Raw genomic sequence first — 24,098 nt, forward strand, 5'->3', positions numbered from 1 at the left:
TCGGCTCCCTTCCATACATGCAACCCATGTTACCCTTCACATCCAGGATCCGGCCTTCAAACATCTGGCTGCAGATGTGGCCCGAATCATTGATGCTCCAAGTCTGTCGTGGCAGGCGGCTCTCAGCCCAGAGCACCACCTTGGAGCCTAGACTGGGAGGTCCAATTACCTGCAGACTCATGGTTGGGGCCACCTGAGGCCCCAGGAGGTCATTAGGCACTGTTTTCCCATAGGGATTCTACCATACCCAAGACACCCTCAAGACACTGGGTTTGAATTCTGGCTCTGGTGAACTGTGGCCTAAGCAAGTCTCTTAATCCTTCTGAGTTTCTGTTTTCTTAGACATAAGAATCCTGAATACTAGTTTTTTGGTTTTGGGTTGTTGTTTGTTTGTTTTTGAGGGTTTAACATGAGAAATCATAAAAGAGCTGGGAAAATATTAGCTCCACTAGGACATAGGTTTTAGCATCAGACAAACATCCATACATTTACTGGCTGTGTGACTTTTAGCAAATTACTTAATCTCTCTGTGCTCTGATATCCTCACCTATAAAAAGCAGAGTACAATAGAATCTGCCCATAGCATTCTCTGAGGATACAGGAAGCATTCATGCAAAGGGTTTAATATAGCACCTGGCACATAGTTAGTATTCCCTCTCATTCCAAGTAAAAGGCAAGAAAACAAAACAAACAAAAAAAAAAGCAAAAAACTCACAATGGCCTGCAAACACCTACACTCCCCACAACCCTTCTCATTTCATCTCTTGCTTCTTCCCTCACTCACTTCACTCCAACCACTCAGGCAGCCTTGCCCATCCTAAAAATGCCAGGCCTGGGGCTGGGAGATAGCGCAGTCGGTAGAGTGCTTGCCTTGCAAGCACAAGGCCTGAGGTTCGATCCCCAGTACTGAAAAAAAAAAAAAAAAAAGCCAGGCCTGTTCACATCTTGCACTTGCTGATCTCTCTGCTGGAATACTTTTCCCTTAGACATCTGCACAGCTGCCCCCTTCAAATGTCACCTTCTCAGGAAGAGTTACTTGGAACTCCCTATCCTTCCTTGATCTACCTTTCCTCTATTGCACTTTTTGTCATCTAAAATAATAAGATATTTTGCTCATTGAAGTTGTTTCTGTCTCTCCTCAGGGGCATGTGAACTTCAGGAGGGCATAAGTCTTTCTGTCTTCCTACTGCTATAGTTCCAGCCCCTAGAACAGAGTAGGTGCCCAGGAAACAGGAGTGAGTCTATCATCACCAGTAGGACTCAAGTTCCGGCACAGGATATCAGAGCTGGGGGGTTCCTTAGAGGTATGTGGGTCAACTGTTTGGACACTGAGGCCCCAGGGAAAGCATAACCTGGAGGGTTCCACGCCTACACCCTCCACCTCCACAGGGTCCCACGGGTCCTGTTCCTGACTGGGCTGGGGTTCCCCAAGGCGGCTTGCAAATGCCTGGGCCCAGGGAGTCCCTTCCCAGCCCCAAACCAGTACCTGGTTCTTCAGCAGCCCATCCTCATAGTACCAGACGAAGCTGCCCCCAGCCCGGGGCTCAGAGACCACCACACGACCCGCCTTCATGTCCTCCACGTGGTCAGGCACTGCCAGGAATCCCCCCAGGGCTGCATTCCAGAGGCGGAAATAAGCTCGGCGCTGGTGGCAGGGAGAGGTCGAGGGTCAGGAGTCCCCAGGCAGGGGTGCCCACCACCCTCCACTCAGACCTTCTAGGATCAAGCTCCCAATCCCTCCTTTGTACCCAACTTCCCCTGACCCTGCTGTGACCTTGCCCTTCTTTGCACACACACTCACTAAGGGCACATGGGTAATTCACACTCACTCACCTACTACTGTGTCCACAGACATCCATGGACGTGTGCAGAGGGACACACTGACAGACACACCCACGGTGCATGAGGTGGCACGGAAGCTCACAGAAGACACAAACAGGCAGATTCACGCACCCCACCCAACAGGGCCCCTCCACGCCTGGTGCGTATGCTTGCTACAGGACAGATGTGCCTGCAGACAGCCGTGCACACACATGGGCACACACGCATGCTAATGGGGTGATGGGGGGACACCAGACTGTCCACAAGTCAGCAGGGGGTCTCGAGGGTGGTGACAGTAACAGTAGCAATAAGAGTGACCACAACCAAAGTCAAGTGCTTCCTATTCCAGCACCATTCCAAGGGGTCCACGTCCATTTTAGATCCTCAGTCCTCAAACACACCCATAGTGCCACATGCTGTCCCCATTTTAAAAATGAAGAAATGGAGTCCACAGAGGGGCAGTGCATGCCCAAGATTGCAGAGCAAATCCTTGTCCACTTCTCTGGGACTTTATTTCCCCATCCGCAAAACGTCAGGGTTGGAGATAATCTCCAGGATTTCTTCCAGCAATGATGGCATTAGAGTCCGCGGACATGAGGACGACACGGGCACCCTCATACACACACGCACACTCAGTGGGCACAACCAGGTGTGCACATGGAGAGGTCACCTCCAGAGCACACAGATCCATGACCACGAGTGATGTCACAGGCCCAGAAACAGACACACACGGAGCTCAGGGCGGTGCTGCTGCGGAATCCAATGATGCCAAGATGAGACCCCTGCCTGGACAAGCGGGCACAGACACCCAGGTGCAGACACCTGGTTCCCAAAGTGAGGGGCTTACTGCTGGAGGTGGCACAGGAGATGCTTCTCAGTCCTGTGTGGAGTAATACATTTGGGGGATTGAACCCAGGGACCACTGAGCTCCACCTCCAGCCCATTTTTAAATTTTTTATTTTGAGACAGGCTCTTGCTAAGTGGCCCAGGCTGGCCTCCAACTTGCAATCCTCCTGCCCCAGACTCTCAAGCAGCCTGAATGACTGGCACGCACCCCCATACCTGGCTTGGAGAAACTTATTTTTGAAAATTCAGTGATAATGTACTTATTCTATTAAGAAAAAAATCATATATGATTTTATGGATAGTATTCCTTAGGACAAGGATACAGTAAAATAAAATTTAGAGAAAACTCTTAGGTAGATAATGGTGCAAGAAGTGGGAAAAGGGGCAGAAATTGTGACAAAAGTCCATCAGTGCTGAGCTTGGGAAACAAGCAGATGCACCCCTGCAGAGGCAGACCCAGGATAGGCCCCGGACACTCTCTGATGTGCTACCCACCTGCTTGATGGGGTAGAGAGAACCCACCCTCTGGGTGCCGCTGTAGGTCAGCCAGTTGGTGATCTCACAGCTGCTCACCAGCCACTGGCGGCCCCTGAAGTCACTGTGCTCACACAGCACCCAGCTGGGCCCAGCAGGTGCCAGGCAGGAACATAGAGAGAGAGACAGGCAGGGGAGAAGGCAGGACGTCAGGGCGATGTCCACCTCCTCTTCTCTCATGTGGAACTCCTTTGGGTGGGGGCAGGGTCCTCGGCGGGGAGGAGAAGGCTGGGAAGTAGATCTGGGTTTCTCAGGGCCACCTAGGGTCCCAGGAAGCCCCGGGGCTGGGGGTCCAAGCCCTGAGAACTGGTGACCCTTCCGAGTCTGCGCTTTTCCCTCCTGCCCAGCTTGGACCCCGCTACCAGCCCCCACATCCCCTGTGCCACCCGTGACACTCACACGCCCCCCTCGATGCGCACGGACAGCACGTGGTTGTTGAAGCCCTCCGCCTGCAGGCTGCGCACCTCCCGGTCCAGCTCGATCTCCTTCCCCTCGAAGCACTCCCGGCCGTACAGGAAGATGGCAGGCTCTGCAAAGTGCTGGGGCCAGGGGAGGAGGGGTGAGGCCACAGAGCCCCACGCTGCCCACACCACACCGCACCGCGGGTTCTCATCCCTCCTGAGCTCCTTCAGTGGCATCAGGGCGCGGCAGGGAGCATGTCCGCGGATTCCCGGGGGCAGCACTCACCAGATCCGCCCCAGCTTGCCTCTCAGACTCGCTGCCTAGTAAACGGCACTTCAAGACCTAATGGCCAGGCCAGAAACCCGGGGCTCATCATACAGCCCCCTTTCCATCCTCGAAATAGGAACAGCTGCAATACCCACACTGGCGACAATGGCCTTGCTCCCTGCTCGCCAGATCCCGGGAGCACCTCCTCCGATCTCACTGTGCTGCTCCAACAACCCCATGGGATAGGTGCTATTGTGATCCCCATTTAACAAAGAGGAAACGGGTGGGAGAAGGCGAGACCCCTTGCTGGAGGCCCTAAGGCTGAACTTCAGACCCCCGGCTGTGCGCCTTGTGAGGGGCTTGGGCTGCAGAGCCAGGCTGCCTGGGGGAAACCGGCTGAGCCTGTGGCCCACTGAGCAAGTTGGCTGCTCCCAGCCTCAGTTTCCACAACTCACAGGTTACAGTGAAGGTTAAAGGTCTTAAGTGCGCTCAGCTGTTCTGACAGCCAGTCCTAGGATCCTAAGTGCCCTAATGAGGCCAGCGGCACTTATGTCCACCGCATCACCGAGGCAGCACCAGACCCCTCCCCAGCCGTACTTCTACATCCGGATGCACCACTCAGGTCACTCTGCACTGTGAGCTTTAGGTCACAGAGGCACTCACCAGGGGCACCTTCCGGAGAGAGCCCAGGACGGTGGAGGACAGGCAGCCCATGGCCGTGAGAGTGGGGAACTCGCCCTCTGACAGAATGTGCTGGTCTCCCTGAAAGTTCTTGTCATCAAACAGGATCCAGCTGGGGAAGGGGAAGAGCAGGAGAAGAGGGTTACAAGCCTACCCTCTCCCAGGTCTGCCAGACAACCTGAGGTCTAAGAGTGGCTGCAGACTTGATGGTATTCCCCCAGCCCAGGGGAGGTCTAAGATGGAACAGGCGCCACAGCAGCAGGGACTGGGGTCAGACTTAAGAAAGGACTGGATGAAATCATACTGCCCCTTTGGAAGAGAATTTGGTAATATCAAGCAACACTCCATGAGCAATTTACCCAGTAATTCCATATCTAGAAATCTATCCCAAGGACACCCTTCAAAACATGAAATAACACTCGCATGACACTATTCATTATAGCACTGTTTGCAATAGCAGAGAGTGGAAGCCATCCAAATGTCCATCGATAGGAGACTGGTACACCTGTACCAGTTCAGTCACCTGTACAGTTCTGTAGTTTTTGGTAGATTCACCAGATTGTACTATACTCCCTTTTGTGTAAGAAAATGAGGAAAGAAGAAAACAAAACATATTTGCTTTCTGTATTTATATACAAATTGACAAATGACTGTATATTTGCATATACCTTCAAAAACAAACAATAGATGAGCAAAGTAAACACTAAAAGAGGTTCCGTACTGGGGAGGGAGGGGAAAAGTGGGAGGGACAGAGGTGGAAGCTTTGGGACTGTTAGAGACTAAATATTGTGTCTCCCCAGAATCACATGTGGACACCCGACTCCATGTATTTAGAGATGGGGCCTTTGGGAGGCAATTAGGTTCAGATGAAGTCAAGAGGGTGGGACCCCACAATGGGGTGGGCATCCTTATAAGAAGAGAAAGAGTCAGGAGTTCTGTGCTCTCTCGCTGCAATATGAGGACACAGCAGGAATGTGTCTTCCTGCAAGCAGTGAGGAAAGACCTTGCTGGGGGACTGAATTAGCCAGCACCTTGGATCTTGGACTTGCCTCTAGAACTATGAGAAAATAAACTTTCTTCTTTCTTTTTTTTTTTTTTCAGGGGTGGTGGTGATTGAACTGGGAGTTGAACCCAGAGGTACTCTCTACCACTGAACTATATCCTCAGCCTTTTTTATTGTTTATTTTGAAACAGGGTCTCAGTTGCCCAGGCTGGCCTTGAACTTGTGATCCTCCACCTCCAGCCCCCTGAGTTGCTGGGATTATAGGCATGGGCCACTGTACCCAGCTAAATTTCTGTTGTTTAAGCCATAGAGTCTATGGCATTTTGTTATGGCAGCCCTGAGCTAAGGCAGACACCATGCAAGTATTTTATGAAATTAAAAAACAAAATTAGTACTGGGGGTATAGCTCAGTGGTAGAGTACTTGCCTAGCATGGTGAAGTCCTGGGATCAATCCCCAGCACAGGAAGAAAAAAAAAAAAAAAAAAGAATTAAGTGAAAATGAAGAGTAGAACTAAAAATTGAAAATAAATTAATGAACCTAAAATATATCAGATTGGTGACATAAGCACATAAAATAAAGATTATTTTAAATTTAAATGTCTTTAAAACAGAGCATTTTGAATATATATATATATATATATATATATATATATATATCTCAAAGGGTATGTGAATGTTCTGAGGACAAAAGAACTGCAAAGTCTTGAGCAGCTTTCAGTGATTCTTACTGTGAGTAGCAATCTTGGTATTATAATTTTGAACCACCTAACAGTGAATTTTGATCTCTAAATACCATTTCTCATGACAAGGAACCAGGAGTTCCTTGGGAAATGGATGATACCAGGTTTGGAGCAAGAAATGTACAAAATGATCTTGGGGCATTGTGTGGTATCTGAAAAACAAGGAAGTTCTCAAAACTATGAGGATCATATCAAAAGGACCCAGAGGCAATTTGAAAGGACTCTCATTAGACAAAGATGGAACAATCTTCACCATCTTTAGTAATAAGAGAAATGCAAATCAAAACTACACTAAGATTCCATCTCACCCCAATTAGAATGGCAATTATCAAGAATACAAGCAACAATAGGTGTTGGAGAGGATGTGGGGGAAAAGGTACACTCATACGTGGCTGATGGGGCTGCAAATGAGTGCAGCCACTCTGGAAAGCAGTGTGGAGATTCCTTAGAAAACTTGGAATGGACTCACCATTTGACCCAGCTGTCCCACTCCTCGGCCTATACCCAAAGGACTTAAAATCAGCATACTACAGAGATACAGCCACATCAATGTTCATAGCTGCTCAATTCACAATACCAGACTGTGGAACCAACCTAGATGTCCTTCAATTGATGAATGGATAAAGAATCAATATTACTCAGCTATGAAGAATAATAAAATTATGGCATTTGCAGGCAAATGGATGAAATTGGAGAATATCATGCTAAGTGAGATAAGCCAATCTCACAAAACCAAAGGAAGAATGATCTCGCTGATAAGCAGATGATGACACATAATGGGGGGTGGGAGGGGGACAAGAATGGAGGAAGAAGGGACTGTATAGAGGGAAAAGAGGGGTGGGAGGGGTGGGGGGGAAGGAAACAATAACAATGAATCAAACATCATTACCCTATGTAAATGTATGATTATGCTAATGGTATACTGTTACTCCATGTACAAACAGAAACAACATGTATCCCATTTGTTTACAATAAAAATAAATTAAAAGAAAAAAATATGGAATAATCTGAGCATATAAGGGAGTACTTACTGCAAAGGACTAAAGCATATCAGATACATAAGGGAATACTGCAAAGGACTAAAGCATATCAGATACATAAAAATCCATGAGTTTGTTATGATACTTAAAAAAAAAAAAACTTCTCTGGTCAGCTTTGGAGGTTGTTGCTAGGATACCAATTTAGAAATTATTCTGACAATTGATAAAGAGAAAGGGTCAAACATTGATCCTTGGAAAAGGATCAAATGGCACTGTCTATATAAACTATTTCAGGTAGTCAAATAGTTGAAAGGGAAAGGTTTTTTGTTTTTGTTTTTCAGTAGTATGGATTGAACTCAGGATGGGGCTGCTTTACCACTGAGTTACATTCCCAATCCTTTTGAGTTTTCCTTTTGAGACAGGGTCTCACTAACTTGCTGAGTCTGGCCTTGAACTTCAAACTCATGATCCTCCTGTCTCAGCCTCCGCAGTCGCTTGGATATGGGCATGCACCACTATGTACAGCAGGAAAGTTCTTCTTTATAGAAATATTCTAACTAATATACGTAGAAGGAATGACAACAACTTGCAAATAATGCTATAGCTTCCAGAGAAATAATGGGTTTAGGCAATTATCGATGGATGGTAGAATCACAAGGTGAAAGATAATAAAGTATGAGATAACTGGGTGCAGTGGTGCACACCTGTCACCCCTGATACTAAGGCTGAAACAGAAGGATCCCAAGTTCAAGGTGCCTCAGCAAACTTGTGAGACCCTGTCTCAAAATAAAATGAAAAGGGCTGGGGATGTAGCTCAGTGATAGAGCACTACTGAGTTCAACCCCCAGTACTGCCGAGAAAAAAGCATCAGGACTTTTATAATGTAGAGATTTTAGTGTCATTAAAAAGAGACACCTAGACATTATGCACCTTCCCCTGCAATGGAACAGGCAGTGTATGTCAGACTTCTTGCCAAACGAAAAGCCCTGAATCTAATCAAGACATTTGGGAGACAAAGTAACAAGTTACAAGACACCATCAGGAAGCAATCAGCCAAATATAGAAGATAGGCAACTGTATTACCAAAGCCAATTATTGGGTTTCTTTTCTTTTCTTTCTTTCTTTCTTTTTTTTTTTTTTTTCTTTTGAGACGCGGTTTCAGTAAGTTTCTTAAGGCCTGGCTAAGTTGCTGAGGTTGGCCTTGAACTTGTGATCCTCCTGTCTTGGTCTCCCAAGCTGCTAGGATTACAGGCATGTGCTAAAATGCAGGGCTAAATTATTGGGTTTCTTCAAACAAATAAATGGTATGGAACAAAAAGGGGAAGACTGATAGATTTGAAGCCAAATCAATCAAATGCAGTGTTTATACCTTATTTGTATCCTGAAAACAAGAAGAAGAAGAAGCTAATTTCACAGGGCATTTTTAAGACAACTGGAAAAATTTGAACATGGATAGGGTATTAGATAGTATTAACAAATTGTGGTTAATATTATTAGATATGATAATGACATGTAGCTATGTAGGGTGGGGAAACCCTTATTTGAGACACGTATTGAATGACGTGTTCATCTATGAAATTTTATGTTGGGTCAGGGATTTAAAATACAGCTCGCACCCCGCCCCCAAAAAAGTGGCTGGCTCTGTGACAGACCTTGTAGTTCCAGCTATTTGGAAGGCTGAGGCACAAGGATCAAGGATCACTTGAGCCGAGAAGTTCAAGACAAGCCTGGGCAACACACTGAGATTCCAACTCAAAAAAAAAAAAAAAAAAAAGATCGGGGTTCTTTACACTATACTATCTACAGTTTTCCATTCAAACTTTATTTTGTTTTAAACTTGAATGAGAACAGCGTACCTCAAGGAAGCTGGGGGAAGGAAGGAAATCGACTGGAAGGAGAGACTCTGTCATGCTTTAAGCACACGCTGCCACGCCCCCCTCCCCTAGTGCTCACCTGCCACCGTGGACTCGGCAGGACTGAGGCTGGAAGGAGGCGGGCAGAGAGGCCTGGTCATCTTCGAAGGAGATGTGGTCGCCCAGGAAGTCGGGGCCGGAGAAAAGCTGAATCTGGAGGCAAAGAGGAGTGGAGATGAACGTAAAGGAGGGCGACCGAGCAGGACAGAAGGAATGGCGAAGACAGGGAGAGCTCCGAAATGAGGGAAGAGGTGACGGGCGCCCCGCCGGTCCCTGCGGTGCCAGTTTCTTACCTTTGAGACAAAGTGCAGATCGTGCTCCCCGACCTGAAGGGAGGAACCAGAGTCGGGGCTCAGGAGCGCTCTCAGCATGCAGCCTCAGCTCCCCTAGGTTTCCACACCGCTCCGCAGGCGGCCGCCGGCCCCGCCCCTTCCCGGATGCCCCGCCCCCAGGAGGCCGGCCCTTCAGCCACGCGCTCTCTGCCCCGCGCCACGCGGGCTGCCAGCACGCACCTGCAGGACCGGCTGCAGCGAGGCGAGGGCGCTGTTGCCCGCGCCCCAGTCGTCGCAGTTGCGGTACACGCCCTTCTCCAGGACGTACTGCTTCCCGGAGAAGCCACCTGCTCATAGGCCACCCACCTGCAGGAAAGACGGGGCCGGGTCAGCAGAGGAGGAGCCGGTACCTTTCCCGGACCGCCGCCCGTCTCCAGAACCAGGAGCACTCACACGCCGCTGAGCACGTGGATGGCCTGGGTGCGCGGACCGTGTCGCACTAGCTCCACATCTGGCAATGCCGCTCTCACCTCCACGCCAGGACCCTCGAAGTCCATGGCCTCAAACAGCACCACGGCCGGGTCCCCGAAGTCCTAGGCCCCAGGGACAGTCAGGTCGCTCCTGCCCAGGGTAAGAAACCCCCTGGGAGTGTCGGGAACCCAGGGACGCAACTCACACGGAGAATTAGGGGTTAGACGGCCGTGTGACCTGGGGAAGAGCCGCAAGAGGGAGACAAGCCCCCGGGGAACACTTCCGGGGCGAACAGGGAGAATGGGTACAAATTCTTCTCTCAGATTGTCCCGGGGGGAAGTCTGGCTGTGGCCAGAGGCAGAGGGTTAGTCCAGTTGCGCTTGCTTACCGTCCGGATGACCCGGAGGGAGGTCAGCCACTCGTCAAAACCTCCCCAGTGCGTCCAGTCAGCGTACGCGCCCTCTTCCAGCAGGTACTGGTGGCCCCGGAAGCCCTCTTTCTCATAGCCCACCCAGCTGGAAGCAGGGGGAGGATGGATAGACAGACTCAGTGGCAGGAAGCCAGTGGATGGTAAGAGCTCCCCGACCCTAGGTAGCCCAGGTGGCAAAGTAGGGTGATGAGGTAGAAGGAGGCATCCTTAGTCCTCACCAGCCTCCGAGAATTCGCAGGGACCCCACAGAGGCCAGGTGTGGACTCTGGCTGTCCTCTGGCTGCTGCAGGTTGTAGATGTCTCTGCTCACTTCCCAGCTCTGTCCCTGAAAACCTGGGGCTTCATACACCACAGCCTGGGGGAAGGAATGGCAGATGATGGGTGTCATCTGGACCCAAAGACACCCAGCCAGCCCAGGAACTGCTCTGCTATGCACCAGTGGTGCTAACTTCTCCCAGGCTCTTCTTTCTTGTTTTCCAGTCCAAACCATGATAACAACCATCCCCAGCCACCAAAGATCCTCTTTGATCCTGAAGCCCAGACCCTTACCTTGGGCTCTCCTGGCTTCTCCACACTTGGGCAGCCCTGCAGAAGAGACACTGCTGAGTCTCCAGCCCGCAGGCAGGAGAAGACAGATGGGGAAGGCAACCTAGGATATTCTTGAGACCCCTAAAAATGGCCAACCCATGTCCTCCCTCTCCCCACCCCTTGGGCTCCTCCTCTTTCTCTTCCAGTCCCACTCCCAGTAGGAACTCCTGGGAATCCACCAAGGAATGCTGTTGCACATTTGTTTCCCCCTCTCCTGCTCACAGATGCAGGACCATGCTACTTGGGACCAGGAGCAGAGTGGCCCATGGTGTTCCCTGCTCCTTACCAATCTTACGGGCTTCAGGGAGCCCACACTGGGGTCTGATGTACTCCAGGCCTCCGAGGTAGGGTACTCTCCAGGTTCCAGGATGTAGGGGGTGTCTTCAAAGAAGGGTTTGGGATACAGCAGCCACCTGGTAGAAGATAGAGAGCCACTGTATCCCAGATCCCTAGGGACACAGATGAGTGAATGGGAAGGGAGGTTTAAGGGGAAGGAGGAAGTTTAGGGGAGAGGCTTCCTCAGGAGGACACTCTAGCCCTCTGTCCTCTCTTGCAGTGGCCCCTCCATTGGTCTCCCTCTGGCCTTACTGTCTTAAATTTCACACAGCAACTGGAGAGTTCTTTCTAGCACACATTCCTGCTTTAAAACCCCCAGTAGTTCTTATTAGTCTCACAGTTAAGCCCAGCTACACAGAGGTCCATGATCTGCCCCTCCTTCCTCCTGGCCCATGGCTTCGCACTTGCTGTTCACACTGTTCAGACTGAACTTTTTGGTTTTTGATGCTGAGGTTGGAACCCAGGGCCTCATGCTAAGCATGCCCTCTACATCGAGCTACCCACCCAGCCCCAGACTGAACTTTTGAACCTTATATTTCTTACCACTGGGTCTTGTGTGCTATTTCCCCTCCCAGATATAATCTTTCCCCCAGTCATTCAATTAAAATATATTTAGTGACATCTCCTGTGGACCAGACCCTGCTTTGAGCATCAGGGATTCAGTATGGAATAAAACACAAATTCCTGTCCTAATGGAGATTAGATTCTTGGCCAACTCGTCCCAGCTGAGGTGTCTCCTCCTCCAGGAAGGCTTCTTTGGTTGCCCTCCTTCTCCACCCCACCCCCACCTTCAACTGGATTGTGCTTTTTGTTTTTTCTTTTCTTTTCTTTCTTTCTTTCTTTCTTTCTTTTTTTTTTTTTGTGATTCGGGGGTCTGAACTGAATACAGGGGCACTGTCACTGAGCTACATCACAGTTCTTTTTTTTTTTTTTTTTTTTTTTTTTTTAATTTTTTCTTTTGGACAGGATCTGGCGGAGTTGCCCAGACTGGCCTTGAACTTCCCTTCCTTGACCTCCCCAGGTGTGAGCTGTGATTTCTGGGTTCCTGCAGCACTGTATCCACCCCGCATCCCAGAATCCTGGACTGCTATTGTCTGTTTACTTGCCTGTTGCCACCAGCATACTGAGCACTTTTGAGGGCAGGAACTGTGTCACATCATCCTGTGTCCCCATCACCCAGTATGGTGATTGTTAAATGAAAGATTCGAGAACAGCCTAGACTCACAGTCCTGCAGAAACAGTAGCAGATGCCACCTGCAGGGGCCTCTCCAGGCCCTGAAGGTCCTCCAAGGCCTCTGTTAGCTTCACTTGCTCTCCCTTCAGGCCCTCCTCAGGGAACAGGCTGATCTCAGGGATGCAGTAGTCCTGCAGAGGAAGTGAGCACAATGAAAGACACCAGCCGTCCTTGGAGACTGCCTGCCTACCCTCTGCTTCCTCCAGCTCGTCCAGCCAGGGCTCCAGGGGGCTTCCAGGAAGACCTTTCTGGCTGTCTCTTCAGAAACCAGGGGATGACTGGGGTGTCCTCTTCAAGGTCAGCCAGCCAAGCCTAAGGCCAAAATCTTTATCGGAGCTTTCCGAGCCGAGACAGAAGTTTCCAGGAGAACTTGCAAAGCCTCATGCCCTCCCTTGCCTCTGGGTGGCCTGCTGGTAGAGGGATGGGCAAGACAGCCACTTCCTGGGGTCCAGCCTTACATACAATTCCAGCCGCTGTCCAGACTGGCTTTTTTTGCAGGGGGAGTTGCTGAGGATCAACCCCAGGGCCACATGCCTGCTAGGCACATGCCCACCACTGAGCTGCAGCCTCAGCCCACAGACTGGCTTTGATGGTTATCTCCACCTTATCCCTGGCAGCAGCAGGTCTGTGTTCTGGTGTATTCTGAATGTTTCTTCTCACCCACTCATTCCTCCATCACATGGCAATGTATCATCTCCCGAGGGTACAGTACTGGCAAAGGTCACATCCTACTTCGTTCCATTTAGCCCCCCAATGGGCGTTATTGGTTCATTCCCAGAGGAGGAAAGTGAGGCACGGCGGAATTGAGCAAGCTGCTCATGGTCACGTGGCTTGTGAGGAGCAAAGCCAAGAGCACAGCAGGATGGTTTTTGTTCAGTGTTGCAACCCAGCACCTCCCACATGCCTGGCACACAGTAGGTGCCCACTCAGTGCTGAGTGAATCAAATTATTCTAAGACCTGCTAACTTCAAAACCCTTGTTTTTCCTCTCCTGCTTCATTACCTCCCACATGAAAATGAATTTATTGTGAGGAACTTGCAATAAATTGTCCATAAACATTTGTGCATTTCTGGAGAGGTTTTGAAAACCACCAACGCTCCTCCCAGGCCACTGTCCTGGTTGAGGCTTAGCTGGTGCTGCCATCTCTGCCAGGAAGAGTACAACAGCTCTGGGCCCAGTTACTCTCCACAATAACAACAAGCAAAACCCCCAAGTCTGATAGTGGGATGGGCCCTGCTGAGTCACTGCTCTTTCTTCTGCGTCTCCCTACACAGCATTTATTTATTTGTTTGTTTGTTTTTATTTTGTGTGTGTGTGTGCCAGGAATTGAACCCAGGGGTGCTAAACCACTGAGCCACATCCCCAAACCTTTTTATTTTTTATTTTGACACCAGGTCTCGCTAAGTTCCTTAGGGCCTCACTAAATTGCTGAGGCTGGCTTTGAACTTGCAGTCCTCCTGCCTCAGCCTCCCAAGCTGCTGGGATTATAGGTGAATGCCACTGTGCCCAGCTTGTTTTGCACTTTACAAATGTGATATTATAAGGTTGACTTTTCAAACCACACATCCCTCATTCAAAAATTAGAGGGTGGATTTCCAGCCTTTCCTGGTTTCCACTGTTCTCCTGGCAGCCAGGAGCTGTTCCCTGGTTATATGACTTTCCTGCTTCAAACCAGCCCTCACGGTCTAGTTGGCTATCCATCCTACAGGGCAGAGGGCAGGCCTCCCCCACCTGCCCATCACCTGACACAGTGCCAGGCACACAGCAGACATTAGTGAGCATCTGTGAACAGCAAACAGGCAGATATCTATGGCACCCTGCTCTGAGTGGTGGGCAATCCTGGCCCATCTCCTCCTGCTCTGGCAAACTTCCCCAAGCTGCTCTCCAGGCTAGGGCTGACCTCTGCCTGGCCCTGCCTCCCCACCACACTGCATATTCCCAGGGTCCCTTCTTTCCCCAGGGCCTCCAAGGTCAGGAACCTACAGGTCAGTCCATATTAAGTCCCCTTCTGCCCCTGCCCCATATGATCTCTCCTACGCTAGGCACGTGATGCTGTCCCGCTCCACAGGATCCAGGGAAGATGGATGGGGCAACATCTGTCCCCAGTCCCAGCCCACTTACGCAGACAGCCCTCCTTAGGGAGCCGATGCCTTGGGTACTCCATGCTGGTCCCGGGACTCTGAGTTCCATGTCTCCTTCGGGCAGGACCAGCTTCCGGCCCTGAAACTCTGGTTGTTCATACAGCACCCAGCTGTGGGCACAAAGACCCCCAGGGTCACAGGTGGGGAGGGGGCTGTACCCACAGCTGACAGGGTTTCCACCAGACTCACAGCCCTCTGCACCCCCAGGTGCACAGCCAGCTCCTGCTGGGCGCTGCCCACTCACCAGCCTCGCACCACCCTGATGGAGGCAGCAGCCCAGCCTGAGGCATCAGCAGCGTCTTCCCAGACCTCCCTGCTGCTGCCCTGGCAGCCAGGCTCTGAGAAGACGATCACCTGAGAAGGACAGCAGAAGTCCTCAGGCCCTGTGCCCTGGCCTGGTCTCCTGCCACCCCACCCACTTGCCTCACATCCTACCTTCCCAGGTCTGGTGTTCAGCTTGCCCTGAGTCTTCAGCGCTGGGCTCTGGAACAGAGTGAGCAGTGAGAAGTCTTACGGGTCACCTGTCTCCCCGCAGCTCACCATTCCAAGGGTCCCGTGTCCTCCCTATTGTCCTCTACCCTCAAGGAAATAGCCCACAGAGGATGAGGATGCCACCCTTGTTTCCAACACCAGGGTTTCATCTCCCTGCCCGTCACTCCCCTCCCCCAGGCTTACAGGATATGAAAGCCACCAAGCCCTTGGGAATCCGTAGTGCAAACCTGCTGTACAGATAGGAGACTAAGGTCCAGAGAAATGTGACTTGCTGATCTCTACCTTAGACCAAGCCTCCCGCCTCCAGGGACTGAACCACTTTCCTCCCAAACTTTGACCCAAAAGAGGCCTGGCACCTTCCTTGCCCTCCCAAGACTTCACTCACCCACCCCTCCGGGGGCTGGGCACATGCAGGCTTCTCTGGCGGTGGCCTTCTGCTACAGAGCAGGGGCAACTGTCCTGGCACCTTCTTGAGCCCCGGTGCCCCATGGGGTGGCAGAGCTGATAGTTTTTTGCCCAGGGGTTCCAGAGCGGGGGCCTCCTTGGTGGCAGGCACCAGACTGCCAAAGAGAAGGCTGCCTCCAAGTCGGGAGGTGGGCCGGTTGCGGGCCAGCATTTCCGCCCCTGGCTCCAGGTGGGGGCTCTTGGCACCTGTTACATGCTTCTTCAACATCTCCAGAGGAGAGCAAGAGGCCGGGGTGGGCCTGGCAGGGGGCGGGTCCCAGGAGGGGCTGGGCCCCACCTTTTCCTGTCTGCGCTGGAGCTTCTCGTCGTCGCTCAGGTAGGGGTTCTCTGGTTCTTCTTCCTCCTCCTCTTCCAGGGGAGGCACCTCCTGGGGGCTGGGCCCCAGTACACATGGCCCCGGCTGGTCCTCCTCGATGGCAGGTAGCGTGGCGTACATGGCCAGGTAGGAGGAGCGGGGGGCTCGGGGCAGCCGGTGAGTGCGGAGGATCTCGGGGGGCTCCATGCTCCGTAGCGTATCCAGGAAAATCTCCAGGTCAGCAGCCAGGGCCACCTCATCCTCCTCCCTCAGTGGTTCTGGGGGTGTTTTGCCTTTGGCGGAGTCAGGGACAAGCTGGGCCTCCATGCTGGCCTCTGTTTCCTTTGCTACTGGGACAGGAGTGCCTTCTGAGCCGGGGGACACCTTGTCCATTGGGGAGGATGGGGCAAGGGGGACAGCAGGGCTCTGGATGGCCTCTCTTTGGGTGGGAGATGAGGTGGGGCTCCTCCTGGAACCCTGGACAGCCTTACCCTGTTCGGGGAGCAGGGCAGCAGGAACAGTTGGGCCCCGAATGGCCTTGTCTTGGGTGAGGGAAGGGGAAGGGCTGCCTTCAGCACTCTGAACAACCCCCTCGTGGGTGCTCAAGGCTCCTTCTGGACCCTGGACAACTTTGGTTGGCTTGGGGGAGGAGGCAGGAGCACCCGGGCTCCGAACTGCCTCTTTTGGGAGAAGGGAGACAGGCACATTTTCAGAGTCCTGAGCAAACTTATTCCTTGGCGACGATGGAGCAGAAGGACCTTCCGGGCTGGGGACAGCCTTCCTGCTTTCAGAGGACGGAGCCAGAGGTTGTCCCAGCAGGACGGGGGCAGCAGGGCGCTCAGCAAGCCCTTCCCTCTTAACAGCAGGTAGGACATGGGAAGCAGGCTGGGCCCCAGGGATAGTGGGCCCCGCAGGCTGCTCTGGGGGGTGGGCCAGCCCCGAGGAGGGGAAGCGTCTCTGGAGTCTGGGAGAGGAGGGTACTGCCACTTGGCTCTGAGAAGTGAGGAGAGGGTGTGGAGTGTGGGGGGTGGGGGCTCCCTGGCCCCGCAGGGGCTCACAGGCCCTGGTGCCCTGGGCTCTGCCCTGGTCTCGGTCTGCGCAGGCTTCAGGCACATGCCGGTTCTGAGGCAGGTGGGCACCCTCTGGAATGGCTGCAGGGGCTGAGCTGTCCTTTAGCTCAGCTGTTCCAGTCTCAGGCATTTGCCCCAGAACTGTCCCCTCGGTGCCACCCTGGCCTGGGCTCCTTGGCATGGGACCCGTGGACCGGGGGAGGTGGCTGATGGGTGGACTGTGCTCGGCAGGCACCAGGCTGCTCAGCAGCTCCAGGGCCTGGCCGCGGCTGGGCGAGGCCTCTGCCCTGGGGCTCACCACCACCGCCTGGACACGGGCCACGTTGCGGCCCCTGGGAGGGACCTCGCCTGATGGCGTGGGCCCCACTGTCACAGAGCTGCTCACCCGACGGTCCACGTGCCCCCCCACTACGGTGGTGGTGCGCACAGTGCGGGTGACTCGCCATTCCTCATGGTGCCTGGAGTTCCTGCTGCTGAAACCCGCGCCCGGGTGGGGGCTCGGCTCTCGGGGCCCCGGCAAGGGCACCAGGAGCTCAGTCCTGGCCGGGGCTCCCATGCCTGTGGGCTCAGTCCTGGGAGCCTGGGCACCACCATCGCCCTGGTCCACAGCTTCCTTTGGCTTCCCCGCTGGCCTTTTCTCCTTGGGGGGTGGTGTGTACTTCTTGGAAAAGACGGGCCCATGGCTCTGGAAGTTCCCGGAGCCAGCCTCACCCCGGGAGTTCACAGTCTCTTCTTCCCGTGTAGCAAAGCCGTTGAGGTCCCCTCTGTGGTGATTGTGCGCGAACCTCTCCTGGGGGGCTTCCATCCGGGGCCCTGACACCAGCGACACCTTGTGAAAACGGTGTCTGGTCTCTTCCTGGGCGGGAGGCCGCTGCCGCCACGTCAGGGTGGCACTTACGACTCGGGCCTCCGCCCGGGCTGGGGGTCCAGCTGCCTCCTCCATGTTGGGCCCCAGCAACCTGTCCAGAAGTGTCCTTGTGTCACTGTGGTCCAGCTCCCTGCAGATGGTGCCAGGAAGAAGAAGAGAGATGAGCATCAGAGAGGGTAAGGTGGCTCTCCAAGTACAGAATAGCCACCCCTGCATGGTAGGCTGGGCGCCCTCAGGAGAGTCCCTGGACCTTTTGGTCTTTGTTTCTGCATCTGTAAAGTGGGAAGGATATTCCCAGCTCTGACTCGCCTCATCAGAGCCCCTTACCCACTCCCCGTGCCACTTAAAAGTGATTCTGTCAAGGTCCTTCAAGGGGCAAAGCTGAGGCCTGACCTGGAAGGAGAGAGGGAGAGCAGAGAGGAAGAGGTGTCTGGCCCCCTGGGTCTGGACCTACAGCAGCCACAAAGAAACCAGAAAGCCAGGACGAGGCAAGCGCTGCTCTGACCCTGTTCCTGCCAGGCTCCTTACAAGGGAAGTTAAGTGGGCTCTGAGCTGGAGCAGAGCCGCCACCCCAGCCAGGCTGCTTCCTGCTGATGCCCTGGTGCAGGCCTGTTCTCCCTTTCAGGCATCATGGTCCCCAAGCACAGAACGAGAGTTCGAAGACTGTGTGCTTCAGGGCCTTGTCAGGATATGAGCAGGAGAGAGAGATGAAGACGTGCCTTGTAAACAAGCTTGACCGGTAAACTTCCTGGTGTCACTTTGGAGATTTGTGACCAGATCTTAGCGGGGGTGCGATACATGTGTGTGCCAGCAGGAGCACGCGTGACCGTGGTCAGACCTGGGGGCAGGTTTGTGTGTGTCTCGGGTCCCGATGGCGCCCTGGGATGCTGCACTTTATGAAGTACTTCGCCCTCAGCTCTCTCCTGTGAAGTTAATCCCCCGGGTCAGAGAAGAGGAGGACCGGTCCAGGGGTGCAGCAGGAAGTCACCAGGCTTGGGTCTGAGTCGCATCTTCAGACTCCAAGCCCCGCAACCCTCTTCCACGTTCTAGGCCCATTACTCCCAAGAACCTCTTCCTGAAGGGGTGGACCGGGGCCTTCCTTTTTTTATGACCCTCCCATGATCTCTGTGGGTCTCCATAACCTCCCAGAGAACTCTGATGAATTTCTCTGCTTTAACAGTAACAGCAGCAGCCTCCTGTTGGGGGCTTCCTTTCTGTTTTCATTAGTTGTCCTACTGAACCCTCAGAAGAATCCCATGAATCTGAGACCCCATAATGAATACGTTGTTGCTAAATTATAAGCAAACATTCCCATCTTGCAGATGAGATGGTAAAAGGCTCAGAGAGGTTAAGGAACTTGTCTAGAGTCACACAATAGCAGAGTCAAGACTCAGACCCTGGGCTGGGGTTGTAGCTCAGTGACTGAGCACTTGCCTAGCATGTGTGAGGCACTGGGCTCCATCCTCAGCACAGCATAAAAATAAATAAATAAAATAAAGGTATTGTGTCCATTTACAACTAAGATTTTTTTTTAAAAAGACATAAACCTTATCTCTACGTTCATAACCACCGTTCCAAACTCCCTGATTTGTCTGGCAAACTGAGCCTCTACTTTGAGGGTACACTTTCTAAAGGAAGTCACCTCAGTCCTGGAGGGCCATCCACTTCCACCTGCTGATCTCTAGGCTGCCCTGACCACAGGAATCCTATTCCCAGACCCCGGGGACCCTAGAGAAGGTGGCCTGTTTGCCCCACTCTCAGACCTAGCCTGTCTTCAGGTCTGTGCCACTTCTCTGTGAGGCAGCCCCAGAGACCCCACGCTGGGCCAGGTATGGACCCACTGCCCCAATTCCCCCTCCATCTCATCCTCCTTCCTCCTGAGGAGCTGGTGGACACCCTTATTTGATTTATTTATTTCTATGCTCAGTGCCTCACATGTGCTAGCCAAGCACTCTACCAGAGTGACAACCCCGGCCCCTGGAACCCAGAACTTTGACCCTGCCCTGTGGCCCCAGCAGTGACTCAGGTTTTATTAGGGGCAGAGATGAAAGGGGCTGAGGCCCAGGGAAGCCTGACTTGACTCAGGACCACTGGTGGCTATGCATCTGGGGCAGGGCCTGGGGGGCCCTGGGCAGCTTCACGGTGGGGAAGGGAGAAGCTTAGATGCATTCCCAGTCCTTTCCCCAGGCCAGGGCTCCCTGAGAATGGGACATGCCCAGACACCCGAGGTCCTGGGTCTCAGCCCTTCACTGGGCCCGACCCCTCCCTGTCCTCATTAAGGAGTGTCTTTCTTCTCCTGGACTCCCGACATGGAGCTTCCCCCTCACTGTCCCCGTCCTCCTCACTCCTCACAGGGTCCCCTCTCCACCTGCCACTCACTGAGACTCCTTTTCCCTGATGGGGCCAACAGTAAGCCCCGTGCTGGTGCTGACCCCCTCTTTCCCTCGTTCATCATTCTCTCGGTAATGATGGTGTCTGGTGGTGAGTTAGACCCAAAGCCAGCTTTCTCATGAACGTGGTACCCAGGAGTCCAGGGGCAGAGAATCCAATATTCAGAAGGCCCCGCAGACTTCAGTGATGCCACAGGAAGTCAGCCTCAAATGAAGCCGCTGGTGATCAGCTCAGACACTGTCCATGACCTCCTGGCAATCAGAATTCCATGCCCTCCACAGCCCGGCCCAACCCTAGACAACACCCCTGACGGTCACTCATTCCATAAGCGTGTGTTCACTGGCTTCTCCCTGCATACTTCTAGGGACAGAGGTCACCACTTGACAGTTCACCTGCCCTCTCCCCGGACGTCATGACTGTGGGAATGTTTTGCACACTCTTCTGGAATCTGCCTACCTATAGTTCCCAGTTTGTGTTCTTGCTCTGGAGACACACCCCCCCAAGCCCAGCTGCCTCTCCTGGGCAAGCACAAGTACCCATTTCCAGAGCCTTCTCTTCTCCAGGGCCCCAGACCAGAAGTGGATTTGTTGGCAGGGTGACCTGTAACCTCCAAATAAGGCTGTGGGGTTGGGAAGGGAGAGGCTGAGGGGGATGGGGGGAGTGTGGGAAAAGCCTCATCTAACCCAACAAGTCCTGGATTCTCCCCGCTTACCTGTGAGTCACCCCCAAACTAGGCCAAACCAGTCCATGGGCCCACATGCTGGCAAACACATGCTGCGTCACAGAGTCACACAGACACACGGAGTCACTCAGCACAAAAATACACACAGACTGAGGCAAACACAGCCAGGTACCCGCAACCACATGCACAGCCACTTGCCGAGAAACATGAACAAACAGCAACACCCAACAGATGCCCAAGTCACATGGATGCACCAGACGGTGCCCACATGTGCACACATCGCCAGTGCACACGCGGCCAGCTCACGGCCTCCCACCCTCTACCCTTGCAGTTCACCCACACCAAAACATGGGCACACATGCACGCAGACATGCCTGGCGTGTTCCCCCGCACCCCGGCTACACCCCCACATTTGCCAATCCTGGCTTAGAGAACCCTCCCCAGAAAGTAGACTTAGAAGGACGAAGTCCCTGGAGACCACCTCCCAAAGTGGGTCCTAGCCTCCCACCTGGGCCTGAGTTCCAAATAACTGGGGAGTGGCAGAGAGAGCCTGGCGTCCCGTCTCCCATGGCTCTTTCCCTCCCTTCCGCAAGGCCAGCCCCTGCCTCCTTCCTTCCCTGTCTGCAGCCACCTCCCTGCACAGGGCACCCAGGCAGTTCCCCAAATCAGTCTGGGCCCTCCACCCCGTCTCCTTCTTGGCTTAGGACCAGGTGCACTGACTCCTGCCCAGAGGACCTGGGCATCCCTGGCTCAGCCTCTGCAGGACATCACTGCCAGAGGATGGCTGAAAACCCTAGGTTCCAACGGCAACTGTGCTCAATCCACTGTCTGCTCAGGAAGCCAGACAAGGTGGGAGCAGGGGAGCACAGAGCCCAGGCTGCAGAAACCCCGCTTGTTCTAGCTCCTTCCCTGTTCAGCAGGCCCTGGGCAAGTGTCTCAGCCGGGCTGAGCCTTGGTACCCACCAAATTAGGGGTGGTGGGATTATCCCACCTCACAGGACTGTTGTAAAGATTAAATAAAGTTATGCTTAGAAAACAAACTGTAAATGGCAGCCACGACATCTTTCATAGGAGCTCCTTGGAGCCCTGTCTGAGGTCAGGGTCCCTTCCCGGAGTGCCCAGGGAGGCCCCAAGCTCATCTCTCTTGAGTTTTGAGGGATTCACTATCCCCTCTCTGAACTCATCAGGCAAATTGAGAAGAGTCATTTTAACAAATAAAAACTAAGGCATGGGAACCTCCATGCCTGCTTCTGTGACCGCCAGTACACAGCCAGGTGGAGTAATTACTGCTGCTACCGAGGGGTAATTAATAAGCATCCCTGCTGTTTTGGCAGCCTAGCACTCTGGAGTTCAAAGCATGTGCCAGTGATCACCCTCCTTCTTCCTCATCTCTGACTACCAAATCCATTTAACGATTCAAGGCCCAGAGAGGTTAAGCAGCTTGCCCCAGGTCTCCCAGCACTTTGGCTGCCTGTTTTTAGGCTGAGTCTGCGGCTTCCTGAACAGAACTGGAGGGTGGTGGGTGTTGCTGAGAAGGTGACCCCCTAACGTGCCCATCCTCTCCATGATGTCCCCTCCCCAGGTGGACAGCGGAAGAGGCCAACAGTGGGGTCCCAGAGGTAACCTGTGGGAGAAGAGGAGGAGAGGAAGGCAGAAATGGAATGGGGAGCAGGTGGCAGAGGCAGATCACACTCAGGGTACCAAATGAATGGGCCTCGAACTAGAGAAGACCACGGGCAAGCCTGAGAGACGGGAGAGGAGGCAGCCGCCCGGCTCCCCCAACTACCATGCCCGCAGGAAGCAGGCTCTACTCACCGCCTGTGTGGGGGCCCAGGATTTCGGCCAGCCTGGCGCTCCTGCCGCTGAACCGTGCTCCCCTGAAGCTGCGGGGCTCTCAGCCGGGGCTCCTGGGGCGGGTCAGCCCGGCACCCCGTGATGGGGCGGAGCCCCTGGGGAGGCTCCTTCCAGCCCCTGGATTCCTCAGGGACGCAGGGGCGGGGAGCTGGTTGGGCCGGTTCCTCACCCTCCTCCCTAGGTGCCTGCCTGCACCCCTGCAGGGTGACAGTGATGTGGTAGCGGGTCCTCCTGGCAGAGGGACGCGGGTGCAGGGTCTGGGCTGGCTCTGTCTGGGCTGGCCTTGGGGTGTCGGGCTCGCCCTTTGCCCCCTCTGCGTTGGTGAGGGATGCTGGGCGGGGCAGCGGGGGTGTGTCCTCCAGGTTGCCGGGCAGCTCAAGTCCAAGCAGGACCTCTGAAGGTGTGCAAGGGGGTAGCTGTACCGGATATTGAGGAGCAGGCCCTGGGCATGAGGGAGGCCTGGCCGCGGTGGACCCGGCTGAGGCCGTGGCCAGTGCCAGGCTCTCAGACCTGATGGCAGTACAGCTGGCCAGGTCAGAGGCACTGCCCACAGCTGGCCTCTGTAAGCGCCCCAGGTGCTGAGTGGGTCTCCCAAAGATGCGTCCTTGCTTCCGAATCCAGAAACCACCATGGCTCCCGGTCTGAAGGTCCCATTCTGAATGGCTCTGAGCTGGGACCTGGCAGAGAGCAGAGACAGAGACATCGTGACAGCTTCTCCCCACCACCCTCCAGGTATCCCTGGGTCCCCTGCCTGTTGTCACTGGCACAAGAGAACCAAGCAGTCCTCTGACACCAAGCTGTCAAGCCACCAGAGCTGAACAAAGAGCCAGGACTCTGGACAGGCCCTTAAGCATTTAATATGTCCCCTCCCAAAGGGAGGAAAGTGACACCCAGAGAGGACATGAGTAGGGCCACACAGCAAAGAAATCTCAGGCACCCCACTGCCTCCCAGGAGCCGGCCACCAGGTCTCGTCCTGCCTTCTAAAGCCTGGTGATCTCAGCCTGGGTGCTAGCCTGCTGCTGCCTTCCCAGCGGCCTTAGGCCTCTGGTCCTTTGGCACGTGCTGACCTCGGGCTTAGGGGTTGCATGGGCATGCCTGCCTCAGTGCCCATGGCCTCTGCCTGCTCTAGGCTACCAGCAGGTCACAGCCACCTCCCTTTTGCCCTCCCAGCCTAAAATTCCCACAGCACACCTGGGAAGAGGTTCCTGGGCATAGAGATAAACCCAGGAAATGAGTGGGCAAAGAAAGAGGGTTCCTAGAAACGGACGGTCACCTGACCTCTGTCTGCTCTCCCCTGGGCTCCTGCCTTGATGTGGGAAT

The 24,098-nt window shown here is 53.7% G+C and overlaps 1 protein-coding gene and 1 long non-coding RNA gene across 2 annotated transcripts in view; one reads left to right on the forward strand and one right to left on the reverse strand.

The window, feature by feature from the left end:
- Window positions 1-24,098, reverse strand: part of CRYBG2 (crystallin beta-gamma domain containing 2) — a 37,946-nt gene that overhangs the window by 251 nt on the left and 13,597 nt on the right. Inside the window, 20 exon segments of the mRNA XM_079114179.1 lie at window positions 34-193; window positions 1,487-1,645; window positions 3,163-3,286; window positions 3,601-3,740; window positions 4,534-4,663; window positions 9,229-9,341; window positions 9,482-9,514; window positions 9,701-9,804; window positions 9,807-9,826; window positions 9,914-10,053; window positions 10,320-10,446; window positions 10,580-10,716; window positions 10,911-10,946; window positions 11,236-11,362; window positions 12,511-12,650; window positions 14,641-14,770; window positions 14,905-15,014; window positions 15,096-15,143; window positions 15,538-17,980; window positions 22,739-23,454. Coding sequence (XP_078970305.1) covers window positions 34-193; window positions 1,487-1,645; window positions 3,163-3,286; window positions 3,601-3,740; window positions 4,534-4,663; window positions 9,229-9,341; window positions 9,482-9,514; window positions 9,701-9,804; window positions 9,807-9,826; window positions 9,914-10,053; window positions 10,320-10,446; window positions 10,580-10,716; window positions 10,911-10,946; window positions 11,236-11,362; window positions 12,511-12,650; window positions 14,641-14,770; window positions 14,905-15,014; window positions 15,096-15,143; window positions 15,538-17,980; window positions 22,739-23,454 — 5,137 coding nt within the window.
- LOC306646731 lies at window positions 9,957-15,003 on the forward strand. Its single transcript, XR_013759950.1, has 3 exons — window positions 9,957-10,090; window positions 10,401-10,501; window positions 14,868-15,003. It is a non-coding gene; the product is annotated as an uncharacterized lncRNA (long non-coding RNA).

Source organism: Sciurus vulgaris, assembly GCF_902686455.1.
Source record: "Sciurus vulgaris genome assembly, chromosome: 1".
NCBI lineage: Eukaryota > Metazoa > Chordata > Mammalia > Rodentia > Sciuridae > Sciurus > Sciurus vulgaris.